Here is a 22,103-nt window from a genome sequence, read left to right on the forward strand (position 1 = left end):
GCCCTAAACTCACAAACTTCCCTGCGACCCTTACTGAGGCATCTCCCCGCTTAGTACACCATGAGGTTGCAATTGCTTGGTCCCTTGGTCCCCAGATGCCCCAGCTCCTCCTGAGCTCAGCTCCTCCTCACCGAGGAGAGAGGACAGACACTCTCCTTGCCTTCCCCCGGTGGTTGGCAGAGCAGCTGCTCCTCCCGCCTGCTGCCTGGCTGATGGAGAGATTAATCCTAAACCCTTCCCGGCAGCACCCCCACCCCCCACCTCAGGCAGGACCATGCTGGCTGTCCCCATGGGACTTGGAGCACTAAGTCCACTGCTGAGGCAGAAGAGCTGGGCCAGCTCCCTGCAGCATCCGGACCTTGACTTTCGGGAGAAGGGGGGGGGGGACTTCTAGAAAGCCACCTTGCACCCCTGCTCTTCTGCAGATTCGGAATGAATAAACTTCTCTTTAGAGGAGGCCAGAGAAGGACTGGACGCTGACTCTCTACCAGGGCTGCTATGTTGGGAGTTGGGCTTGGTTTGTGTTTTCTTTTTTTCATTTCCCCCCCGTACCTCTGCCACAAACCCATCTCTTTCCTGGTCCCTGAGACATGGGCTCCCCATGGCTGGCCGAGAACCGGTTGGGAACACACTTCCTGAGACAAGCGGTGAGTTGGACTTGGGAGGAAGTTGTTCATTCTGGGGTGGGATTTTTCTGGAGCAGCGACTGGGTGAAACAGCTTGGCAGAAGGGATGTTTGGAGTGAATTACTTTCCTTGCGCTCTTGGAGGAGGTTTTTTTTTTTTTTCCTGGCCAGCTGTTAGGGGGAGCAAAGACTGCAAAATCAGATCTGTTCAGTGAGAGGAGAGGGAGCAAGATTCCGGCTCTGTCCTGGGTTAGGTTTGGGTTTGCTGTGTGACCTTGGATGAGTCCCTTCAGCGCTCTGGCTGTTGGTTTTTGCACTGGCAATTGAGGAAGCTTGGAAAGAGCTCCCTGGATTTCCTCTCCCTGCAGGCTGCACTCCTCCCACTGTGTGTGCTGTGAACCAAGTAACACACGCAGAATAGCAGAGTGCACTGCAGCGCAAGTGTGAAACACAGCGGCCCTGACTGGCCCCCTCGCTGTCCGCCTGAATCCAGCTGGCCCTGAAATTGAAAGGCACTTTTATTTCCACTGGCGCCTGATTGGAATGCCTCTCTCAATGTAAGGTTATAGGTGTCTGGAGACGGCTCTGGCTGGAATGAACAGTATAAGAAATGGTCACACAATCCAGAGGATGAGACATATTGTAAAAATAATTTTTAAAAATACGTGAGCAAACTAAAATTAAAAAAAAAAAAGCTCGTCCTAATCAAAGTCCCCTAAATAGGTCTTCAATATAGAGAGCGTTAGAAGCCTCTTTGCTTTGCGGATAAAAGATGACAGCCCAGGGAGGGGAGTAACCACCTCAAGGTCACACAGCAAGGGTGGCTGAGACCAACACAAAATGCATGTGTGAGTAGGAAGAAGCTGTCCAGAGTTGGGGGGGGGAGTCCTCCACCCTCATCGCAGGGTCCTCCTAATTAGACGGAGACCCAGGAATGAAGCCCTCAAGGGGCACTCCTGATGGCAGGTGCCTTGCAATGCTGTCATGCTCCTCAGACCCTGGGCGTCTGGTGGCCGACCCTCACTGAGCCTTTCTGAACTGCACTTGCTAAACAGTGGGCAAGATGCTGGGCCTCAGTTTCCTCATCTGCAAAGGTGAACTATGCCTATCTACTCCATGGGGTGGTTGGCATGAGTCCATTAAAGGCACTGGGTACATTAGAGCTTCTAGAAGTGACCTTTGGAGGTACCGTATTTTTTGGACCATAAGACACACTCCCGAGACTTGATACCCTATGAACATATAGAGGGGGAGGAGGTCCCCCTCAGTCACAGTCGTAGGGGAAAGGAGCAAGGGGAAAGCGGGAGGGAGGGAGGAATGGGAGGATACAAGGGATGGGATAACGATTGAGATGTTAGGAATAATTGCTGTTTTTATTGTTTTACTGCTCTAAAAAATGGATGTGTCTCATGGTCCAAAAAATACAGTACTGCATGTGTGTTGCCCCCTGACCGGTCCTCAAACTTCCCCACTCACACAGACCAAACAGAAGGTCCAAAGAAACTGAGTCACATTTTTGTGGTTCTCTGCAAAGACCACAACCACACAGGGCACCCTACAGGGTTGACACAAGCCACATCATTTGAGAAGAGAGTGGGGAAGCCACGTGCCCAAGACCACACAGTGTGTAGCGGCACCACTCAGGGCCCGTTCCTCACATATCCATCCACAAAGTGTCTGTGTCAGGGAGGTGGGGATGGATGTGCGGAACCTCCTTAGTGCAGTGGGCAGCACATCTGTATCACTGGGGTATGGATGCATCCAATTGTACAGCCCTAGTGTAGAATAGCTACCCAATAAAAAAGTAAACCAAAAGTTCAGAAATGCTACCATACACCAGTGCAACAATGTTTACACTGGCAGGCTGGCTGAGACTCATCCTCTTTCCTTCTCTCCTTCTTCTTCCTCTGGAAGCAGAGAGGTGAGCCCACTGCTCCCCAGCCTGACAGTCTGAGACAATGCCCATGCCTTCCAGAGACAGAGACCTGCGGCGTCCTGGACACCATCACTTTGGCACCTGCAGCCCCTTGAGCCAGCTGTGGCCTGGTCCGGAACCTCAATCTGTCAAGGGCCTTTACTACCGCAGGGCCCGAAAGGTGGGCGCCCTAGACGCCTCTCCAGAGGCCGACCTGAAGAAGGAGATCCTAGTGAACGTAGGTGGCCGCCGGTACCTGCTGCCCTGGAGCACCCTGGATGCCTTCCCCCTGAGCCGCCTGAGCAGGCTCCGGCTGTGCCGCAGCTATGAGGAGATCACGCAGCTCTGCGATGATTACGACGAGACCAACCAAGAATTCTTCTTTGACAGGAACCCCAGCGCCTTCGGGGTGATCGTGAGCTTCCTGGCCGCTGGGAAGCTGGTGCTTCTGCGGGAGATGTGCGCACTGTCTTTCCAGGAGGAGCTGAGCTACTGGGGCATCGAGGAAGCCAACCTGGAGCGCTGCTGCCTGCGCAAGCTGCTGAAGAAGCTGGAGGAGATGGCCGAGCTGCGCAGGGAGGAGGCTGTGCAGCGCCAGCAGCAGCGCCAGGCCTGCCACTCTGAAGTGCACGCTTCGCGCTGGGCCCGGAGCATGAACCAGTTGCGTGAGATGGTGGAGGACCCACAGTCGGGGCTGCCCGGGAAGGTCTTTGCCTGCCTCTCTATTCTCTTCGTGGCCACCACGGCTGTCAGCCTGTGTGTGAGCACCATGCCTGATTTCAGGGCTGAAGAGGACAAGGTGAGTGGTTGCCCATCAGGGACCGTGGGGGCAGCCCAGAGACACTCAGAAACCATAGAAATGGTTTCTTTTCTTCTCTCCTTTTTTTTTTTTCTTTTTTTAAAAGACAGGATTTTCTGTAGCCCAGGCTGGCCTCAACTTACTATTAGCTTTAAGCCTCTGATCGTCTTGTCCACACCTACTGAATGCTGGGCTTACAGGCATGTGCCACCAAACCCTGTTTTATGTCGTGCTGAACTGAACCCCGGGCTTCCTGGATGCTGGGCAAGCTCTCTAACCACTGAACTATAGCTCCAGCCCCTTTTGGATTGTTGTTTTAAGATGGGGGGCGGGTGTGGATGTCTCATGCAACTCAGGCTGGTCTAGAACTCTCAATCTAGCCTTTGAATTCCTGATCCTCCTGCTACTACCTCCTGAGGACGAGGATAACAGACATGCGTAGCCATAACCAAGCTAAATGAATTCATTTAAATAGGCACGAGGACACAAATCTCTGGGTTATCCTATGGGTTTATATTCATTTGTTAGGCGGGCCTAGACACGAGTATAACATTTCCATCTTTACTGCAGGGGTAAGGGCCCTTAAAGTCATTCTGTGTTCCTGACTCTGACAGAAAACCCTAGACATTGACAGAGTCATGTCTGGTTTAGGGTGCCAGGAAGACCCTGCTTTCCAGGCTCTGTGATGAGGCCCTCACTGACCCTCAGTTTCCTCCTTGCTAAACTGGGAGACATTTCACTGAAAGTCCACATATTTGGTGCCTTTAACGTTTACTGAGCAACTACTTCGTGCTAAGTATTGGCTCAGCACCCAGATCCCCACCCATGAGCTAACCCTATTTCAGACAGAGGGACATGTGTTTCCTCTGGCTATAAACTAAGAAACAGCTTATAGCAGAAGCGCTTGGCCTTTCTCTTTCTTGCTGCCACCTCCCCGAAAGACTCTTAGTCAGTGTCACTGGGGGATAAGTCAGAGACTGAGCGTTGGCAGCCCCAGCAACCCAGGCTTGGCCACCCATCCTCCACAACAGACCAATAGCGAACAATAGGGAGGCAATTAACCAGCATGGCCACACTGTGAGAAGAGAAATAAATAAAGCGGCCCAGTGGCAGCCAATATTTGTTCCCACAATTTTACCTGCGGAGCCATCTTCACTGGTCTGAGGTTTTCGTAGAGGGCTGGAGAGGGCACATGAAATCTCTCCCCAGGGGACCAGCTCCTCCTAGGGCTGGCCCCAGGCTTAAGCCTTTTCTTTTCCTACCTTGTCACTTGGCTCGTTGGGATTAGAGCCTGGGCCCTGGCTGCCCTAAGATGACTTGTCCCAGAGAAAACATTCTACCTGTGTACACCTACACTCTCTTTGCAGAGAGCTGCCAGACCCCAAGAGCCCCTAGGAACCAGATGGTCTGTACCCTAGTTTGCTTTCCGTTGCTGTGATGAAACATCCCAATCAAGATCAAGTTGGGGAGGAAAGGGTTTATTTGGCTCCTGCTTCCAGATCACAGGCCATCGATGGGAGACTTTAGGGCAGGAAGTCAAGCAGGAGTCTGAAGCAGAGGCCACAGAGGAGGAGGAAGGCTAGTTACTGCCTGGCTGCTGCTCAGCCAGCTTTCTTACACAGCCCAGGCCAATCCCCCATCTCCCACTCCCTCATTTCCCCCCCCCCCCAGCCTCCTAGCCCACAGTACCCCCCCACCCCACCCCCAGCCCTGTCTAGGGATGGTGCCGCCCACAGTGGGTCGGGCCCCTCCTCCATAAATTAGCAATCATGAAAATGCTCCCATTGTCACATCAGTAGGCCAATCTGATCCAGGCAATTCCTCAGCTGAGACTCTCCTCCGGGCTTTGTCAAGTTGGCAGCTGAAGCTAACTAGAACCAGACAGTTGCCCGAGGTAGAACCTTGCCGCTCTCCAACTCTCCTCTCCTCCTCAGCTCCCTTTCACCTGCTCCTCCGTCACTTAGATTATAACAGATGAAGAAAGCAGATTTAACACTCGCTCATGCACATGCACGCACACACAGGCACACTTGGGCATACGCACACACATGTTGCTGCATCCTTACAGATTTGCCCCCACAATACAGTAGGACCAGAGAACGTTCCAGTCAGAGAGCCAACATGTGCCTCACACACAGTAAGTTCTCCACAAATATTTGTTGAACAAAATGTGTTTTATCTGACTGACCAATGTTTTCTCCGAAAGAAAAAGATACACAGCACCCTAATCCTTAGTCATCCAAACAGCAGATGCCCCCCTGAGACTGTAGTTGCGATTAGGAGCCCCACCCCTCCCATCCCCTTAGTCTTTAGCACAAAAAATGGAAAAGCCCTTTTCTTCTTCTGAGGAGTAGGGCAGAGTAAGCAGTCCTTATCCCAGTCAAGGACACCTGGGCCCAGCTGCTGAAGGAGAGAAAATTTGGGTGGGGGGCGCAGGAGCTTCCCCCTGTGTAGAGGCGGGTGATGGCTTGGTAAGGCCCAAGGCTCTGAAAATTACCAAGAGCACAAGCCCAGGCCAGGCTTAACTGAGGAAATCAAATTAGAGGCAGGTCACCAGTTTGCAGTCCTGGGTAGAAACACACACACACACACACACACACACACACACACACACACACACACCTGTCCCTGAGAGGCAGAGCCACCTTTGTACAAGCTGCCTCCATGCCGAGAGTTGTGATGGTTTATGCTCCTACTGAGGGTACTAACTCAGAGAACCAGGGAGGCTGAGGGCAGCCAACCATAGGATCTTTTTTCTTTCAAGACAGTGCCCCTGACATTTACATAAAAAGCAGGCTGTTCTCTAGTATGCGCCTTGTATTTCTCATTTGTCCCAGGGGACAGCAGGCAAGCCCAGAGTGGCTCTATTTAGCCAGCTGCTAAGGCTGGCCAGCTTCTCCTGAGGAGAGTCACAGGGCTTGGCGGCTTAATGACACTCTGAAGGACCTAGACCCTGGGGATGTGACTCAAGGAAACCCAGATTCCTTTGCTTTGTCGCAGCTTTGTCGCAGCTGCCATCCGTCTGGCTGTGCCATGCTTGACCAGCCGATCTATTGGTAGGTAGGTTGGTTGATGACCTTTGTGGCTTTTCTACTTTTTTTGGCTGAGCGCTGGAGCTCAGTTGTAGAGTGCTCACCCAGCCTACATGGAAGCTTTAAGTCTTAGCAGCATGTAAGTCTAGTGTGGTGGCACACACCTATAACCCCAGCCCCAGGAAAGTAGAGGCGGGAGAATCAGAAGTTCAAAGTCATCTTTGGCTACAGAGAGAATATGGAATGCTGTGGTCTTATTCCTCTTGGGTGTGTACACAGGTATACACACTGAGTCTTAGGTGTGGGGCTTAGCTGCCGGGCTGTTCTCTAAGTTCAAGTGCCCTGCAAACCAGCCCACCAGCAGGTTCTCTCTCTCTCTCTCTCTCTCTCTCTCTCTCTCTCTCTCTCTCTCTCTCTCTCTCTCTCTCTGTGTGTGTGTCTCTCTCTGTGTCTCTGTGTGTGTGTGTGTGTGTGTGTATGTCTGTCTCTCTCTCTGTGTCTCTGTGTGTGTGTCTATGTGTATGTCTGTGTCTCTGTGTGTGTATGTCTCTCTCTCTCTCTGTGTATATGTGTGTGTGTGTCTGTGTATGTCTCTGTGTGTCTATGTGTATGTCTGTGTCTCTGTGTGTGTGCACAGGTGCGTGTGTGGTGTGTGGTGTGTGTGTGTGTGTGTGTGTGTCTGTCTGTCTGTCTGTCTGTCTGTGTCTCTCTGTGTGTGTGTAGGTCAGAGGACAACTTTCAGGAGCTGGGACCATGTGGGTCCCAGCAGCTTGTCCAGCTTGGCCTGGCAGAAAGAGCTTTAACCCACGATCTCTCACCAGCCCCCATTCCTTTAATTGTACCATTTTCAGGTACCCACATTAAAAAAGCAGACACACCCCTACCACCCCACCCCTGTCAAGCTAGACTATTTCCCTCACCCTGAAAGTTCCCTTAGGCCTCTTCCCAGTCAACCCAGGGGACCCTGAGCAGCTGTGTTGCTGGTGGGGTTCCTGGAGGTGAGCCTTACCTGGTCCCCAGTCTTGCCTGTCTGTGGTTTTCGGCTAGGTCCCACATGCCTCTGTGGTCCTGTCATTTCTACCACAGCCTCCTCAGGGTTAGCTCAACTTGACTCACCTACCACCAGGGACAAGGCACACAACATGGTGGATACCTCCCTCCTTCACCTGGGATTTGCAGGAGGGAGCCCCAATACCAGATTTTTTCCATGCCCAAATTCAGAATGATAAGAACAGTGTGGACCAGACTGCCCAGGCCCTATAGACAGAGTCTTCCCCAGAGAGAAAGAAATGCTTTATTTTATGGGGTTTTTTTTTTGTTTGTTTGTTTTTTTGCTTTTGTTTTGTTTGTTTGTTTTTTTGTTTGTTTCCTCCTCCCATCCCTCATTTCCTTCAAATACTGGCAGGGCTGGATTGGATTTCACGCCCTCAGCCTGTAGCCCCTCCGTCTCTCTGTCTTGTGTATCCCAGCATGGCTGCAGAGATGTCAGCTCTTGAGGGCCAGCATCAGGCTGGTTAGGATGCAGGGCAGAGCAGGATGCAGATAGAGTGACTAGGCAGAGCCAGACTGCTGCAGTACAGGGAGGCTGGCAGCCCAGACCAGCAGAGGGAGGTGGACATGGCTTGAATAACCAAACACCAGAGGCAGAAAGCAGAGTCAGTCACCTTCCCGAGCTGCTGGGTGGTGGGCTGGACGTGTGGTATTCCCTGGTTACAAGACTCTCTAGAGCTAAGGAAAATCCCCAGATGTCAGCAAAGAAACAGGCCCTTGTGGGAAAGGTAGCCCAGACTCTAGGACTTCTGAGAGCTCCAAAGTTGTGGGGAGAGACCCCCCTCCAAGTTCCCATGCCCGAGCTGAGCTCCAAGACTTTAGGTCCGTGATGGACCCAGGAATCTGTAGCTGGCACCCTGGGGCATCCCACCCTCCACTCTCTTCATCCAAAACGGGAGCCCAGAGACAGGTAGGGATCACCTCCAGATTGCACAGCAGGTTCGTAGAAAATCTGGAGTACCCAGACCCAAAGCTCTGAAGCCATCCCGGAATCCTGATGGCAAACCTCCCAGGAAGCCCTCTCAGCCAGTTAGAAAATTCGTTCTACTTCCTGTAGAGTGCTAGCTTCCTACAGGGGCCAGCATCTGTAAGGGTGTGTCCCATGTGTATCTGCTGGGCTCAGCCTCCGCATAGCTGCTGTACACATGATTCCATCCTTTACAGCAGCCTCTTAGGGTGATGACCCCTGGAAGTCCAGGGAGGACCAGCAACTTCCCGAATGAGTGAGCTTGTTGATTAGGATGTGACCCTGGGACACACACTTGAGGCTTCATCCGTTCTGACCCTGGGACGACCAGACAGAAGTCAGGGAGACAGAGAGAAAGCTTCTCCAGCCTGGGCAGGTCAACAGGGCTTTGAGTGGTCAGGCCATTTTCTTTTTTCCTGATGGACAGACATAAAAACATTTCACTCCTCTGGGCTTGGACCCTGGAAACAATTTCTTTTTCCACTTCAGAGCATTTGAATCCAAACCTCCACAGTGGTCAACATTTTGCTCTGCTCATAGGCACATAGCTCAGCCATATACTTGCTCATTTGCCAGTGTGTGTGTGTGTGTGTACATGTGCATGTGTGAGTTCATGTGCATGCATGTGTGTACGTGTGTACAAATATATGTAAAATATTTAAAGCCAAGTTCTCAACATTGGACTCATCCAAGGGACTTCTGGAAAATTCTACAATGCAAGCTCAAAACCTTTGTCAACTAAATTAGAGTCCTTAGGGGCAGAGCTAAACATGAGACCTGAGCTTCCCCAGGTGGTCTGCCTTTGCCCAAGGCCTCCAGTAGGATCCTGTTAAAATGTAAATTGTGCATCTGGCCATGGTGGGAAAAGGGCAGGGTTCTGTTTCTTCAGGCTTGGAGAAGTTGGTGGCTTTGGTTAAGGACCATGCAGAAGAAGATCAGGGGATGCTGAGGTAAGTCAGGAGCTAGGTGGGGCCAGGAGTGGGTGACGCATTGGTGACCCTTGTGGCTAGGAGACAGTAGCTGGGCAAAGGGTTTCGATCACGCCTTTTTTTTTTTTTTTTTTTTTTTGAGACAGCGTTTCTCTATGTAGCTTTGACTGTCCTGGATTCGCTTTTGTAGACCAGGGTGGCCTCGAACTCACAATGGTCCACCTGCCTCTGCCTCCCCAGTGCTGGGATTAAAGGCGTCTGCCACCATGCCCAGCTTCAATCACATCTTTTAAAGGCTAGACTGTGGCCTCGGGACCCTCTGTTTGGACCACCTCTACACCTCTAGGTAGTGAACACAGGTTTGTGACCCATGTCTGGGCATCTAAGATGTGGCCACAGGACATGGCTGTGTGGCTTAAGGGACAGCACCAGAGCTGTAGACATGCCTGAGCAATGCTGATTATGTCTGTCAAAGTGTGGGCTGACTGCTATAATAAGGAGGCCCAGGACAGGTAGCTCAAAACAAAACGGAAGTTGTTTTCTCTTCGTGCATCAGTCCCTCGAGTGAGGGAGCTAAGTGAGCGGCAGCTCCCACTCTGAATCCTGGTTTCTCTACTTGAACATTTCATCTCCCCTGGGGAGTTGGTCCTCTGTTGCAGGCCCCTTCTAGGGTCCTGGTGCCAGGAAAGGGGTCCTCGTATGGACCTTGCAACACTGTCTGATGCCCTTGAGTCAGCACTGCACCTTCCACGCGTGACAACCATTTGGCTGCATCTAACTGCAACAGAGGCAGGAAATCCCAGTTTCCACCAGGTTGATCTGCATGTGTCCAGCTATAACCCAACAACCACATGAAAAGAGGGCGGATGGACAGTTCAGCCCACAACGTATACTAAGATCAAACTGTGCCTCTAGGGCAGCACTTCTCAACCTGTGGGGTCATGACCCAGTTGGGGGGGTCCCCTTTATAGGGGGGCCGTGTATCAGATATCCTGCCAATCAGATATTTACATTGTGATTCATAAAAGCAGCAAAATTAAAGTTATGAAGAAGCAACAAAATAATTTTATGGTTGGGAGTCACCACAGCATGAGGAACTGTATTAAAGGGCGGTAGCGTCAGGAGGGTTGAGAACCACTGCTCTAGGGGCTGGGAAGATGGCTGAGCTGATTAGATGTTTGAAAAGCACCTGAGTCAGAACACATTGACAAGCTGGTGTCATGACGTCACCTGTAATCCTAGCACTGGGGAGGCAGACACAGGCAGACTCTTAGGGCTTGCTGGCCGGTCAGCCTTACCTACTGAGACCCGGTCTTAGAAGAAAAACAAAATCCCCACAAAACAAGATGGGCAGAGCCTGAACAATGAATGACGGGCGTGATGTTTTCTGGGTTTGGCACACTCAGTCCACCTAGGAAGGCTTTTCAGAGGGAAGAAGCCATCTTTTTTCTCACACACCACGTAGTCACCATGAAGCTACTGCACCGTGTCTTCTCCACCACGGCTGTCCCTCTGAATCTGTGAGCCCTGGTAAGTCCTTCCTTCCTTAAGCCGTTGTGCCAGCGTTTGAGGAAAGCTGACTAATTCCTTGCTTCTGTGGCTCTCATCCCAGGGAGAATGCGCTAGAAAGTGCTACTACATCTTCGTGGTGGAGACCATCTGTGTGGCCTGGTTCTCCCTGGAGTTCTGTCTGCGTTTTGTCCAGGCCCCGAACAAGTGTCAGTTCTTCCGAGGACCCCTGAATGTCATCGACATTCTGGCCATCTCCCCGTACTACGTGTCGCTCGCGGTGTCTGAGGAGGCCCCGGAGGCAGGCGACAGGCCGAGTGGCAGCTCTTACCTGGAGAAAGTGGGGCTGGTGCTGCGTGTTCTGCGTGCTCTACGCATCCTCTACGTGATGCGCCTGGCCCGCCACTCGCTAGGGCTGCAGACCCTGGGCCTCACTGTGCGACGCTGTGCCCGAGAGTTTGGTCTCCTGCTTCTCTTCCTGGGTGTGGCGGTTACCCTCTTCTCCCCTTTGGTCTACGTGGCTGAGAATGAGTCCGGAAGGGTCCTGGAGTTCACTAGCATCCCCGCATCCTATTGGTGGGCCATCATTTCCATGACGACGGTGGGCTATGGGGACATGGTCCCTCGCAGCGTGCCGGGCCAGATGGTGGCTCTGAGTAGCATCCTTAGTGGGATCCTCATCATGGCTTTTCCAGCCACATCCATCTTTCACACCTTCTCCCATTCCTACCTGGAGCTAAAGCGAGAGCAGGAGCAGATCCAGGCCCGCCTCCGCCGTCTTCAAAACACCAACTCGGCCAGCGAGCGGGAGCTCTTGAACGACGTAGATGACCTCGTCCCTGAGGGCCTGACCTCCCCGGTCCGCTACATGTAACTCCCACCACCTTAGCAGTGTGCGATCGCTTCACCCCAGGCCGCGGCTGAGACACGCTCCTGTACCTCGTGGATGGACCACCTAGGGGCGTGTCCTCGGAATACTGACCGACTTCCAAAGCAGGAAAAGGTGCCAGGCCACAGCATCCTTGGTGTGATCCTGGCTGGGTCCATCCCTTGTCTTTCCCCAGTTCCCTGCCAGTCACTGGGCACTGCCCATCTTGCCAGGCTGCATCAGAGCTCCTGTGTTCTTTTCCTTTCCTTGCAAACTCTGTGATTCTCCACCCTGGCTTCTGGATGCTCACAGAACTGACTGCCACTGATAGCCAAATACAGATTCGGCAGATTTTCATCTTCTCCTTCAGATGCCCTGTCCTGGACCACACCACTCATGGGAACCAGAGGGTTTGGGTACTGAGACCTGCTCAAAGCTCCACGCAGCCTGCAAGGCTTCTTCCCCCCCCCCCCATTTTCTTTTTGGATTTATTTATTATGTATACAATGTCCTGCCTGCATGTGCGACTGCCCACGAGAAGAGGGCACCAGATCTCATCGCAGATGGTTGTGAGCCACCATGTGGTTGCTGGGAATTGACCTCAGGACCTCTGGAACAGCAGCCAGTGCACTTAACCTCTGAGCCATCTCTCCAGCCCAGATCATGTATTCTTTTATTACCTTCCAGTGCCAACCACATTTCCAAATGCCATGGAAGCACCTGCTGTTCTAGAAGCTCTTAGCCAAGAAGGCAGCTCTGGCCATTACAGCAAATCTTGTCAGGGTCTCATGGCTGTTGTCACCGATGACGTGCGTGGTGACCTGGGCAGGGGTGCCACCTGCAAGTACTCAGTTGTCCAGCTGGACTCTTGGTAGAAATTCTCTAGCTGTTCAGCCCTTGGTCTTGACAAGGAGGCTCTGAGATCTATACAATGTCTCTTCAGAGAGCACCAGCACCAGGAGGAAACCTCAGCCAACTAAACATTGCTGACGGAGCTCAGTAGGCCGGCCTGCCTTAGGCCTGTCTGGTTCTAGCTCTCCACACGTGACCAGCACTGACGGAGGATGGACATTCCTGGTGTCTGTCTGTGTGTATCCACGTAGCCACATGCTCATCTGTCCACAGAGAAGGAAGAACACTGTGGACACTGACTTACAGAGATGAACCAGAGATAAGCAGCGACCTCTGAGAAGCCCGCGCTCCAACATTTCCTAAGACGTGGGTGCTGATGCCGGAGGGGCACTTGTCGGGGATAGGGATTTAAGGCAGGCTAGGGTGAGGAAGTGATGGACCTCAGAGGGCTGTGGCTGTACAGGAAGTGATGATAAGGATGACCGTCTAAGGGTTCATGAGACCAAGCTGAGGTGGGAGTAACAGCCGCTCTCTGTGGGTTGATCTCCTTCACGACGCTACCAATCTGGCACAGAACACCTGGGAGACATCTCTGTGGTGCTTCTCAGGAGTGACACAGCCCCACTGTCATTCAGTATTGGCTGTCAAGGCCCGCAGAGAAAATACAAGGGACCCAAGAAGGTGACAGCGAGATAGATGGGACCCTGTGAATCTGACATGGCTCCTGTGTGGATACAGTCAATACTGCAGCCCTGCTAGCACGTACCTGGCTATTGGTCCTTCTGCCAGCATTGCGCTGAGCCCTGCTGGGTGCCAGGCCCACATTTTCACTATAGCACATGGTCATTGGCTCCACCCAGAGAAGCTACAGCATTTCATGTAAAGTGCATCTTACCCATGTGGGAACTCTCACATCCTCTGACTCCCCCAGTAGATGCACACACATATCCCCATCTCTCTAGACCTCTAGGTCCAGGGAGCAGCCTTGGTCCTTACGTTCTCATGTCTCAAATAAGTCCTCTGCATCACACCAGGAGGGCCAATGCCCTAATGAGGCCCACAGCATGCTGCTCTGCTTCAGAAACCAGCTAGCAGAGTGCGTGGGGGCGGGCGGAGGGGGGAAGGGGGTAACCTGGGTGTATTCCCAGATTGCATTAAAAATAGTTATAATTACCTTTTGCTCCAGGCTAGTTTTTTATAGTTTTATTTAATTTAATTTTTTTTGGGGGGGGGGAGCAGGGTCTCACAGTTGTAATCCCTCCTGCCTCAGCCTCCTAGTTCTCAAGTTAACATTTTTAAAAAAAAAAAAAATTTATTTGTGTTTAATGTTCATTGGTGGTTTGCCCGTGTGCATATCGGGGGGGGGGGGGGACGGTGTCAGAAGGCCTTTAACTGGAGTTACAAACAGGTGTGATCTGCCATGTGGGTGTTTGGAATTGAACCTGTGCCTTCTAGAAGAGCATTCAGTGCTCTTAGCCACTGAGCCATCTCTCCAGCCCACCTCAAGTTAACATGTGTAGGGCTGTAATTAGGCAAAACAATGAACAGCTTTTCCTTGTGCTCTCAAGGACAGACAGCACGGGTACTCTGAGGCCTGAGTGTCTCACTCTGTCTATGACTGTGAGCATGTCCCTTTGCCTCCCTGTAAATGGCAGGGTTGGGCCAGATCTGTGGCTCTCTGGCTGAGGTTCTACAGAATACCCTTGGGGGTTGCTGTTGTTGGGGGCAAGACCAGCCAAATAGGCAGCAGCGTTCCGATTGGTCAGTGATGACCACATACTCACATGGTGTCTAGACTCCTCCTCCCCCTCCAAGCCAGGGCCATCCACACATCACCATCTGAGGTGTTGCGCTCACCCTGGAACCAGAGAGGAAGCCGCTGAGGACCTGGCCCCTTGTCAGTTCGGCATCTGCCCCTCCCTTCTGACTGAAGAAGGGGATCTTCTTCCTCCGCACCACATGCTTGGTGTGATGTCTCCTAGGAGTAAGCCTGGCTCTCACCAGAAATCCCCGGAGTTCTCTGTGCCACCAAAATGTTCCAGGGCAAAAAGAAATGTCAAAAGTCAGTGTTAGAGGCCGGGCGGTGGCAGTGCACGCCTTTAATCCCAGCACTTGGGAGGCAGAGGCAGGTGGATCACTGTGAGTTCAAGGCCAGCCTCGTCTACAAAGTGAGTCCAGGACAGTCAAGGCTACACAGAGAAACTCTGTCTCGAAAAACCAAAAAACCAAAAACCAAAACAACAAACAAGCAAACAAACAAAAAGCCCAAACGAACAAAAAAAAGGCAGTGTTAGCTGAACCCATCAAAGACAGTGGATGTTGCCAGGGTCAGTGTCTCCAGTGTTGACTGTGTGTGTGTGTCGCAGTGTAGTCCAGGCTGTCTTTGAACATGTAATCCTCCTGCCTCAGCCTCCCACTTTCTAAGGTAATATTTTTACAGCTGATACTAGACAAAACACTAACCAGTCAGTTCCTTCTGTTAAAGCTCTCACTACACAAGGCATGGAAAATTGGGAGCGATGACTTGATGTGGGGCTTAATTGAACACTTTTGGGTCTTTTCCCTCCTGGGTACCAACCTGGGAGATGGGTGTTAGTTGCCTTGCATCCCTTTTGACATGATTGGGTAAGGTGAAGCAATAAGTATATTGATAGGTAATGTCTTCATCCTATTGGTTCACAGGAGCCCAGTGACCCCCAGCTGTTGTGGCTGTAGCCAAAGAGGACCCTCAACATTGAGCAACTTTTGGGCTGTGTCATAGATTTGGCTCCCAGAGGGAAGAACAGTGTTGGTTGAAGGTCTTTCTAGCCAGGCAGAGTTGAGCCCAGCAGTAAGTAGGAAAATGAGTTATTTCTTCAATACAAGGACAGGGATCCAAGGACAGTCCCGACTAACGCTGGGTGTGGTGGTGCACACCTTTAATCCCAGCACTCGGGAGACAGAGGCAGGTGGTTCTCTGTGAGTTCGAGGCCAGCCTGGTCTACAAAGTGAGTCCAGCATAGCCAGGACTACAAGAGAACCCCTTTTTCAAAAAAACAGAGGGAGAGAGAGAGAGAGAGAGAGAGAGAGAGAGAGAGAGAGAGAGAGAGAGAGCACAAGAGTCCTGATTTGGGACTGTGCCAAAGGCCAAAACCACAAGCTACTTCCAAGGCTTCTCAGATGACAGCATGGTCACCAGCTATCCCATGAGAAAACAATCAGCGCGTGCCTGGTGAGCATGCAGTTCAGAGGGCAGAGTGTCCAGTGGTTTCATTTGTTCCTCAAAGGAAGGTCATCCAAACAGCAAAGGGAAAGGAGTTCTAGCATCAGTCAACTCCCTCTTGGAAGATGCAGATGCCAAGGCTCAGAGAGGGAAAGCCACCTGTCTCTGGCCACACAGCTGGCTCATCCCATCACATTCAAGTATCTTGACCCCCCAGCAGAGCCCTTTCTAGTACATTCTACTGTCACCCTTGGCTCATGGAAAGCAGGGCCTTGGAGAATGTGCTTGAAAGGAAAAGAAAGCAGCATTTAGCCACACCATCCTGAGCTGAGCAGCTGGGATACTGTGGCTGGTCTTAGGCATGTTGTACAGCAGGAGACATGGGGATCAATGGGCCTGACTAGCCCTTCCTCACATATCACACTAAATCCTGCAGGAGGCCACTGTGGTCCCTCCCAGCCCAGGGCAACTGGGCTTCTGTGAACTCACCTGGAGGTGAGCTGGGAAGACCACACAGAAAGGGACGGATGCTGCATTTAGTCTGTAGCCCCTTCGCTGTCCACCAGACCTGTCCACAGAGGTCTTTTCCTGTCACCAGATTTCCATCCCAGGTACCACACCCAACCCTTCCCATGATGCACTGCATGCCCCCATTGTGGACCCTCTCCACATCTCCCACTCCTCATGGAGACTTGTGACGGTGGATGCTTTCTGGGTGAGTGGTCATAGGCACCCAGCCTGTGAGTTTGTAACGGTTTTTGTGATCATGTTAGATGCCATGAGCCCCAGTAAATCTTTCCTCCTTAGAAGAAAGAGGAAAAGAAGGAGAGAGGGAACATTATTGTCCATGAGGGGCAGTCCCTTTCTGTGGGTGGTGGACCCAGGACAAACTTGGAGAGGAGAAGCTGAGGAAGAGGAGGAAGGAGTCAGTGAGAGCTGGTTTAGTCCAAAGATTGAAATAAAGCAGTAATGTGAGCTCTTGTCTACTGCCTACCTATACCAGACCAGGTGGAATGTTCCAGATTGGCTGGCCAGACTGAAGGGCCCGTGTGAGGAAAGCATCCCTTCTTGTGGGTAACTACATCCCTAAGACACAGCATTCCTAACCATGGCCAGCATCAGAGTCTAAAGTGGGACCTTAATGGTCTCAGGGGTCCTACGTCTGCCTTTGTAGGCATGGACAGGAAGGACTGGGAGGGGATTGTGACTTGGAGGCATACCACGAGGGTTGGCACAGCCAGGCTCTGGGCTCCTAGCTCCAGTGTTTTCAGCCTTGGGTGGCCTGGCCTCTGCCCAACGCCTGTCTTTACACAGCTTTGACATCTAGCCCAGGGGCACCTCCCGGAGTACAATGTCAGTTAAAAATAAAACAAAAGGCGGTGGCAGCCTTGCCCTGCAGCAGTCTGCTTCTGAGGACGCACAGAGAACTTGGACACACTGCTTTGGGACTTTCTGTAAGGAGGACACAGCCAAGGGGGCATGGGCACCATGTGACATGACTTGGGACAGCGTGGGCCCTGAACCAAAAATAGCCCATTTCCCTGGCACCCTAGTATTTGCAATGACGTGCCTGATGCAGACCCCTGGGAGGCTCGTGGTGCCACCTGCACTTGCTGGTTGAGCTTTTAGGACCCTGCATACCTCTGAATTAAACATTAAATGACATTTAAAAAGAGGTACATGACTTCTTTGGTATATCAGGGCTAACCCAGACGCTGGGAGTCAGCCTTAGGGACATGGAAGGGATCTTTGAGAGGAATATGGTAGGAGCCAGGCCACCCTTCCCAAGCTATCTATCTGAAAGACTAAATTCAGACTTTAGGTAGGAGTAGGGTGTGGCGGTATATGCCTGTAATCCCAGTACTTTGGAGGCAGAAGTGGAATCTGATTCCAACCTGGGCTACATAAAGACTCTGAGGCCAGCCTGGGATACATGGAAAATTCCAACTCCATATCCAAAAAGAGAATCTTCAGATAAGCCTTGAGCAAGAGTGTGAGCACAACCCTGACAACCACCCACCTCTGCAGAAAGTCAGAGTCAGGATCCCTTCACAATCTCTCAAAGTCCTGGAAAAACTCTTGGGAGAGGCATGACCACAGGGAAAGCAGCGCCCATGCAGTAGTGTGATCCAGCTTGCTTGTGTCTGGGCAAATGGAGCTAGAGAGCTTGGGAGGTGACAGGGGTCCCTGAACAACTGCATAGACCCAGAAAAGCCAAGGGTTCACTGGACAAAACCATGCCTTCTGCCGCTTTCCTGACCCAGTGATGGCAACAGCTCTGACCACTTTAGGGAACATATCTGGACTCTTGGATTTCATTAAACAAATAAATAAATCTGGTGTAGTGGCACATGTCTGTAATCCTAGCACTCTGGAGGCAGAGGCAGGTGGATCTCTATGAGTTCGAGCCCAGCCTGGTCTACAAAGTGAGTCCAGGACAGCCAAGGCTACACAGAGAAATCCTCAAAAAACCCAAACCCAAACCACCACCACAACAAAATGAAACAAACAGTCAGAATCCCCAAGTAAATAAAGGAGTAGTTTTAGTTCTAAGAACTAAAGATCCATGTAGACGTCAGGAGAAGCTCCTTCCGAGCGTTCTATATCTTTCCTCTGTGTTTCTGTGGGTCTATCGCTCTCACCCTTCGGCTTTCCTCACAGCCACAAGATGGCTGCACCAGCTCCAAATTTCACACTTTCATCCCACCAGGGGCCCTGAAGAGAAAAAAACTCTCTTTGTCCCAGAATCCCAGGCATGCCTCACTGGCCCTAAGTGGGTTACATGCACATCTTAAACCTGTTATTGTGACACCAATTGGTCCATGAGGCTTTAGGCTCAACCAGGAGAAGAAGATAGGCTCAGTCACCCACCTGACCATGGGGACAGTGAGGGTCCTGGGAAGACGAGAGAGCTGCTCCACCAGAGAGGGGAATGTGTGGGGTGGCATCCACAGGCAAGGACCACAGTGCCCATCAGGGATGCTGGGCCCCGTGTCTTCACATCTAACCATCACCTAATGCCAGCACAGCCTCCTTCTGCTTTGTGAGGAAACTGAGGCACAAGGAGTTGAGGTAGATATGCCAAGGTCGTCAGGTGATGGATTTAGGAATTAAGCCCAGCCTTCATGGCTTTAGCTTCTTGGCTTCTCACTGACCCCCAGGGCCCCTTCATCCAGATGGTCGTCTCACCACAAACACAGCATCAGCATCTAATTTCTGTATGGTGGGCTGCTCCTAACAGTAGCCAGCATCTAGGGATGTAGCTCCATTGATAATTTGCCTAGCATGCATACAGCCTTTGGTTTGAGTCCCAGAACCATGGAGAGTAGGTGTGTGGGGGGGTACATGGTGGCAATCCCAGTGCCAGAAAGTAGAGGCAGGGGGGATCCCCACAAGTGTGAGGTCATCCAGGACTATATAGTGAGACCCTGTCCTAAAATACAAAAAATCTACCTTCCCAGGGATGAAAATTTAAATCTCCACAAAGCCCAGGCACGGGTGGCTCACAGTGCTTTCATCATAATTGTGGAATGAGTGGCTGAGATGTCCTTCAGTGGGGGGGTGGGTGGGTGGACACACTCTGGTCCATGCTGGTGATGGAGCACTCCATTCAATACTTTGAGACGGGGTGGGGTGGGGGTGGAACCTGGCATGTACATCCCTAAGGGAACAGGGACAAGGCAGGAACATCTGGGAAGTCTACCTCCGCTTAGCTTCATTGTGTCCCGGGATCTCTTAGTTGACCTGGCACTTACTGACCCAGCTAGACAGGAATGTCCCTGCTTCTGCCTCCCCAGGGCTATATACAGGTGCTTTGTATGTGAGTCTCCAGCCCTACAGAGTCCTGTTTGGAGGTGGGGTCTCTCCTCAGCCAGACACATTTCTGTCAAGAGATCCTACAATGCTGGTTTTCCATTTATAGCTTATCTGTGCAGGAGACTCAAGGGGACAAGTTGATGACAGGAATGGTCTCCCCTCCAGGACTGACAACAGACAGGGTTGGAAGACAGCCAGGAGTCGCCTCATCCACTCCGGGATGAACCCCATCATCAGCTTGCAGCCTGGACGGCTGGGATCTATACTCACTTGTCACACGAGGACCCTGAGAACTGGAAAGGCACAGCAGAGCCTTGGTCCCTAGCCCATGCTCTTACTAGATGCGCACTCTATGGAATGAAGAGGACAGCATGGTGCAGGTGCAGAGCCTGCTGGGGTCTAGAAAAGTTTTCACGGGCTGTGGGGGATGGGGAGGGAGGTTGGAGAAGGCACCCATGAAGCCTTGCAGGAGCGAGCCGGGATAGGCTACACCAGCTCCCGGTTTAAACATGCTACTGTCAGCAAATCTTCACCCAGGGGGATCAGGTCAAGAAGACATTAACAGACTCCATCACCCTGAGATAATGAAGTCCAGGGGGCCTAGGCAGATACTGTGTAATGAGAAGACCGGCTGGGGAGGAAGGATGGGCAGGCCCATAGGCACAGCAAAGGGACAGAGAGTACTCCTTGGCAGATCGCAGCAGAGTTAATGTCATTTTGAATTACTTGTTTACTCAGTGATTATGTGATTAATGGATACCGCAGGCTCGGGGACATAAAGCCGAGGCACAGCGGCTGGTGCATTTCTGGGCCTGGCTGCCGCCATCACCACTGGGGTAGAAATAGTTAATCAACTCAGGTTGTCTCCTGGGGGTAAACAGTGTGTAGTAAGTGGGCTAATGAATAGATGCGGGATTTCTAGAGCCCTCATCTCTGGAAAATTATAAGCATGAGAAATGATCTCGAAAGTGGCAAGAAATACAGTTTCCAGCCTCCTGTGTCCCCTCTCTCAGCAAGAGGCTCACAGGGGCCTTTACCGTGTGGGCTCCTGAGTGCTTGGCTTTCCGCCATTGTAGCCCCTTCTAATCTCCTGCCTGCCTTCTTTCTGGCCTTTACTTACCCTGATGACCTCTGTGACCTTTACCTGTGACCTTCCCAGTCATGTGAACCTATAATCCTGGCCCTGATTGGCAGGGGTGCTGTCCTGATCTTGGCAGCAGCCAGGAGCTGTAGAGCAGAGGCAGAGGCAGCTGAGACAGGAGGGAACTGTAGCAATGCCCTCACACGGCCCTCTTTTTACAGGCCAGCAAAATAGGGCTCAGAAATGTCAAATCCAAGGTCATGGTAAAGAGGCAGCAGTCCTGAGATGGGAGAGTACAGACAGCAGGCAGCCTCACTATGTTTTTCCAGAAGGCCTGCCTTACTGTGTAGAGATGACCACATCTCTCCTGTAGACTGTACACAAGCATGAGGGCAGTGAGATGGCTCAGTAGGCAAAGGCACCTGCTTTCAAACCCAAGGACCTAAGTTCAATTCCCCAGACCTTCTTCCTGAAAGCTGTCTTTGTGGAAGGTCATCTGCACAATTTTCTTTTCCCCAAGACAGGGTTTCTCTGTGTAGCCTTGGCTGTCTTGGACTCTGTTTGTAGACCAGGCTGGCCTCGAACTCATAGTGATCCACTTGCCTCTGCCTACGGGGTGCTGGGATTACAGGCGTGTGCCACTGCGTCCAGCTTCAGTTTTGTTTTTGATTTTAATTAAGGTTTTGTGGCAGTGCATGCACTGTGGAGTGGAGACAGGGGAAGGATCCTAGGGGCACAATGGCCAGCCAGCCCAGGCCAGTCACAGAACCCCAGGACTGCATTAGAGTCCCTGTCCCAAAACACGGTGAAAGTGAATGAAGAAGAGATCCAGTGTTGATCTCTGCTCTCACCTGCACATACGTGCAAACACACGCAAAGCATGCAAGCACGCATTGGTCCTCTAGATCTGGGTGGAGACACCTCATTTAAAACAATTCTCAGTTCCACCCATTTTCCTGCAAATGTCATTTCATTATTCTTTCTGGCTACAAATCATTCCATTGTGTCCATGTCCCGCACTTTCTTTCGTTATCCATTCATCACTTGACAGACATCTAGACTGGCTCGTTTCCTGACTTTTGTGAACAGATCAGCAATGAACACTGATAGCAGGTCCCTCTGTGGTGGGACTCAGACTCCTGACTAAATACCCAGGAGTGTACAGCTGGGCTGGATGGCAGTTGTTTTTGGAGAAAGCCACTGTACTGATTTCTTTAGTAACTGGAACTTTTCAATCCAAGAGAGATTCAAAGTCTCTTTAGGGTAGTGGGAAGTGGGTTAAAAAGACAAGAAGGCAACAAAATGCAAGCAACAGGAGGAGGAAGTAAGGCTGGGGTAGAAATGGGGGCTGGCAGAATGGGACCATTCTGTGTGTGTGGGGGGGGAGAACAGAGGGCTGGGGGAGGAAGAGGATCAATCAATCAACACAAAGCTTTTGTATACCAACTTAAACTACAA

At 51.6% G+C, this 22,103-nt stretch overlaps 1 protein-coding gene across 1 annotated transcript; it reads left to right on the forward strand.

Moving 5' to 3' along the window:
• The first annotated feature begins 282 nt into the window (after window positions 1–282).
• KCNG4 (potassium voltage-gated channel modifier subfamily G member 4) lies at window positions 283–13,649 on the forward strand. The gene is made up of 3 exons (XM_084757497.1): window positions 283–647; window positions 2,543–3,339; window positions 10,930–13,649. Exons 2-3 carry the CDS (start codon window positions 2,584–2,586, stop codon window positions 11,698–11,700), a joined length of 1,527 nt encoding a protein of 508 aa, XP_084613623.1. The 5' UTR covers window positions 283–647; window positions 2,543–2,583; the 3' UTR covers window positions 11,701–13,649.
• Window positions 13,650–22,103: the final 8,454 nt, after the last annotated feature.

The sequence above is a fragment of the Acomys minous genome (genome assembly GCF_964271855.1).
Source record: "Acomys minous genome assembly, chromosome: 14".
Classification (NCBI taxonomy): domain Eukaryota; kingdom Metazoa; phylum Chordata; class Mammalia; order Rodentia; family Muridae; genus Acomys; species Acomys minous.

What these genes read in the sequence shown, in the direction of transcription:
- KCNG4 (XM_084757497.1), top strand. Translation starts at nt 2,584, where the DNA reads ATGCCCATGCCTTCCAGAGACAGAGACCTGCGGCGTCCTGGACACCAT. An exon ending in TCAGGGCTGAAGAGGACAAG is followed by an intron (nt 3,340 to 10,929) that starts GTGAGTGGTTGC and finishes CTCTCATCCCAG; the next exon opens with GGAGAATGCGCTAGAAAGTG.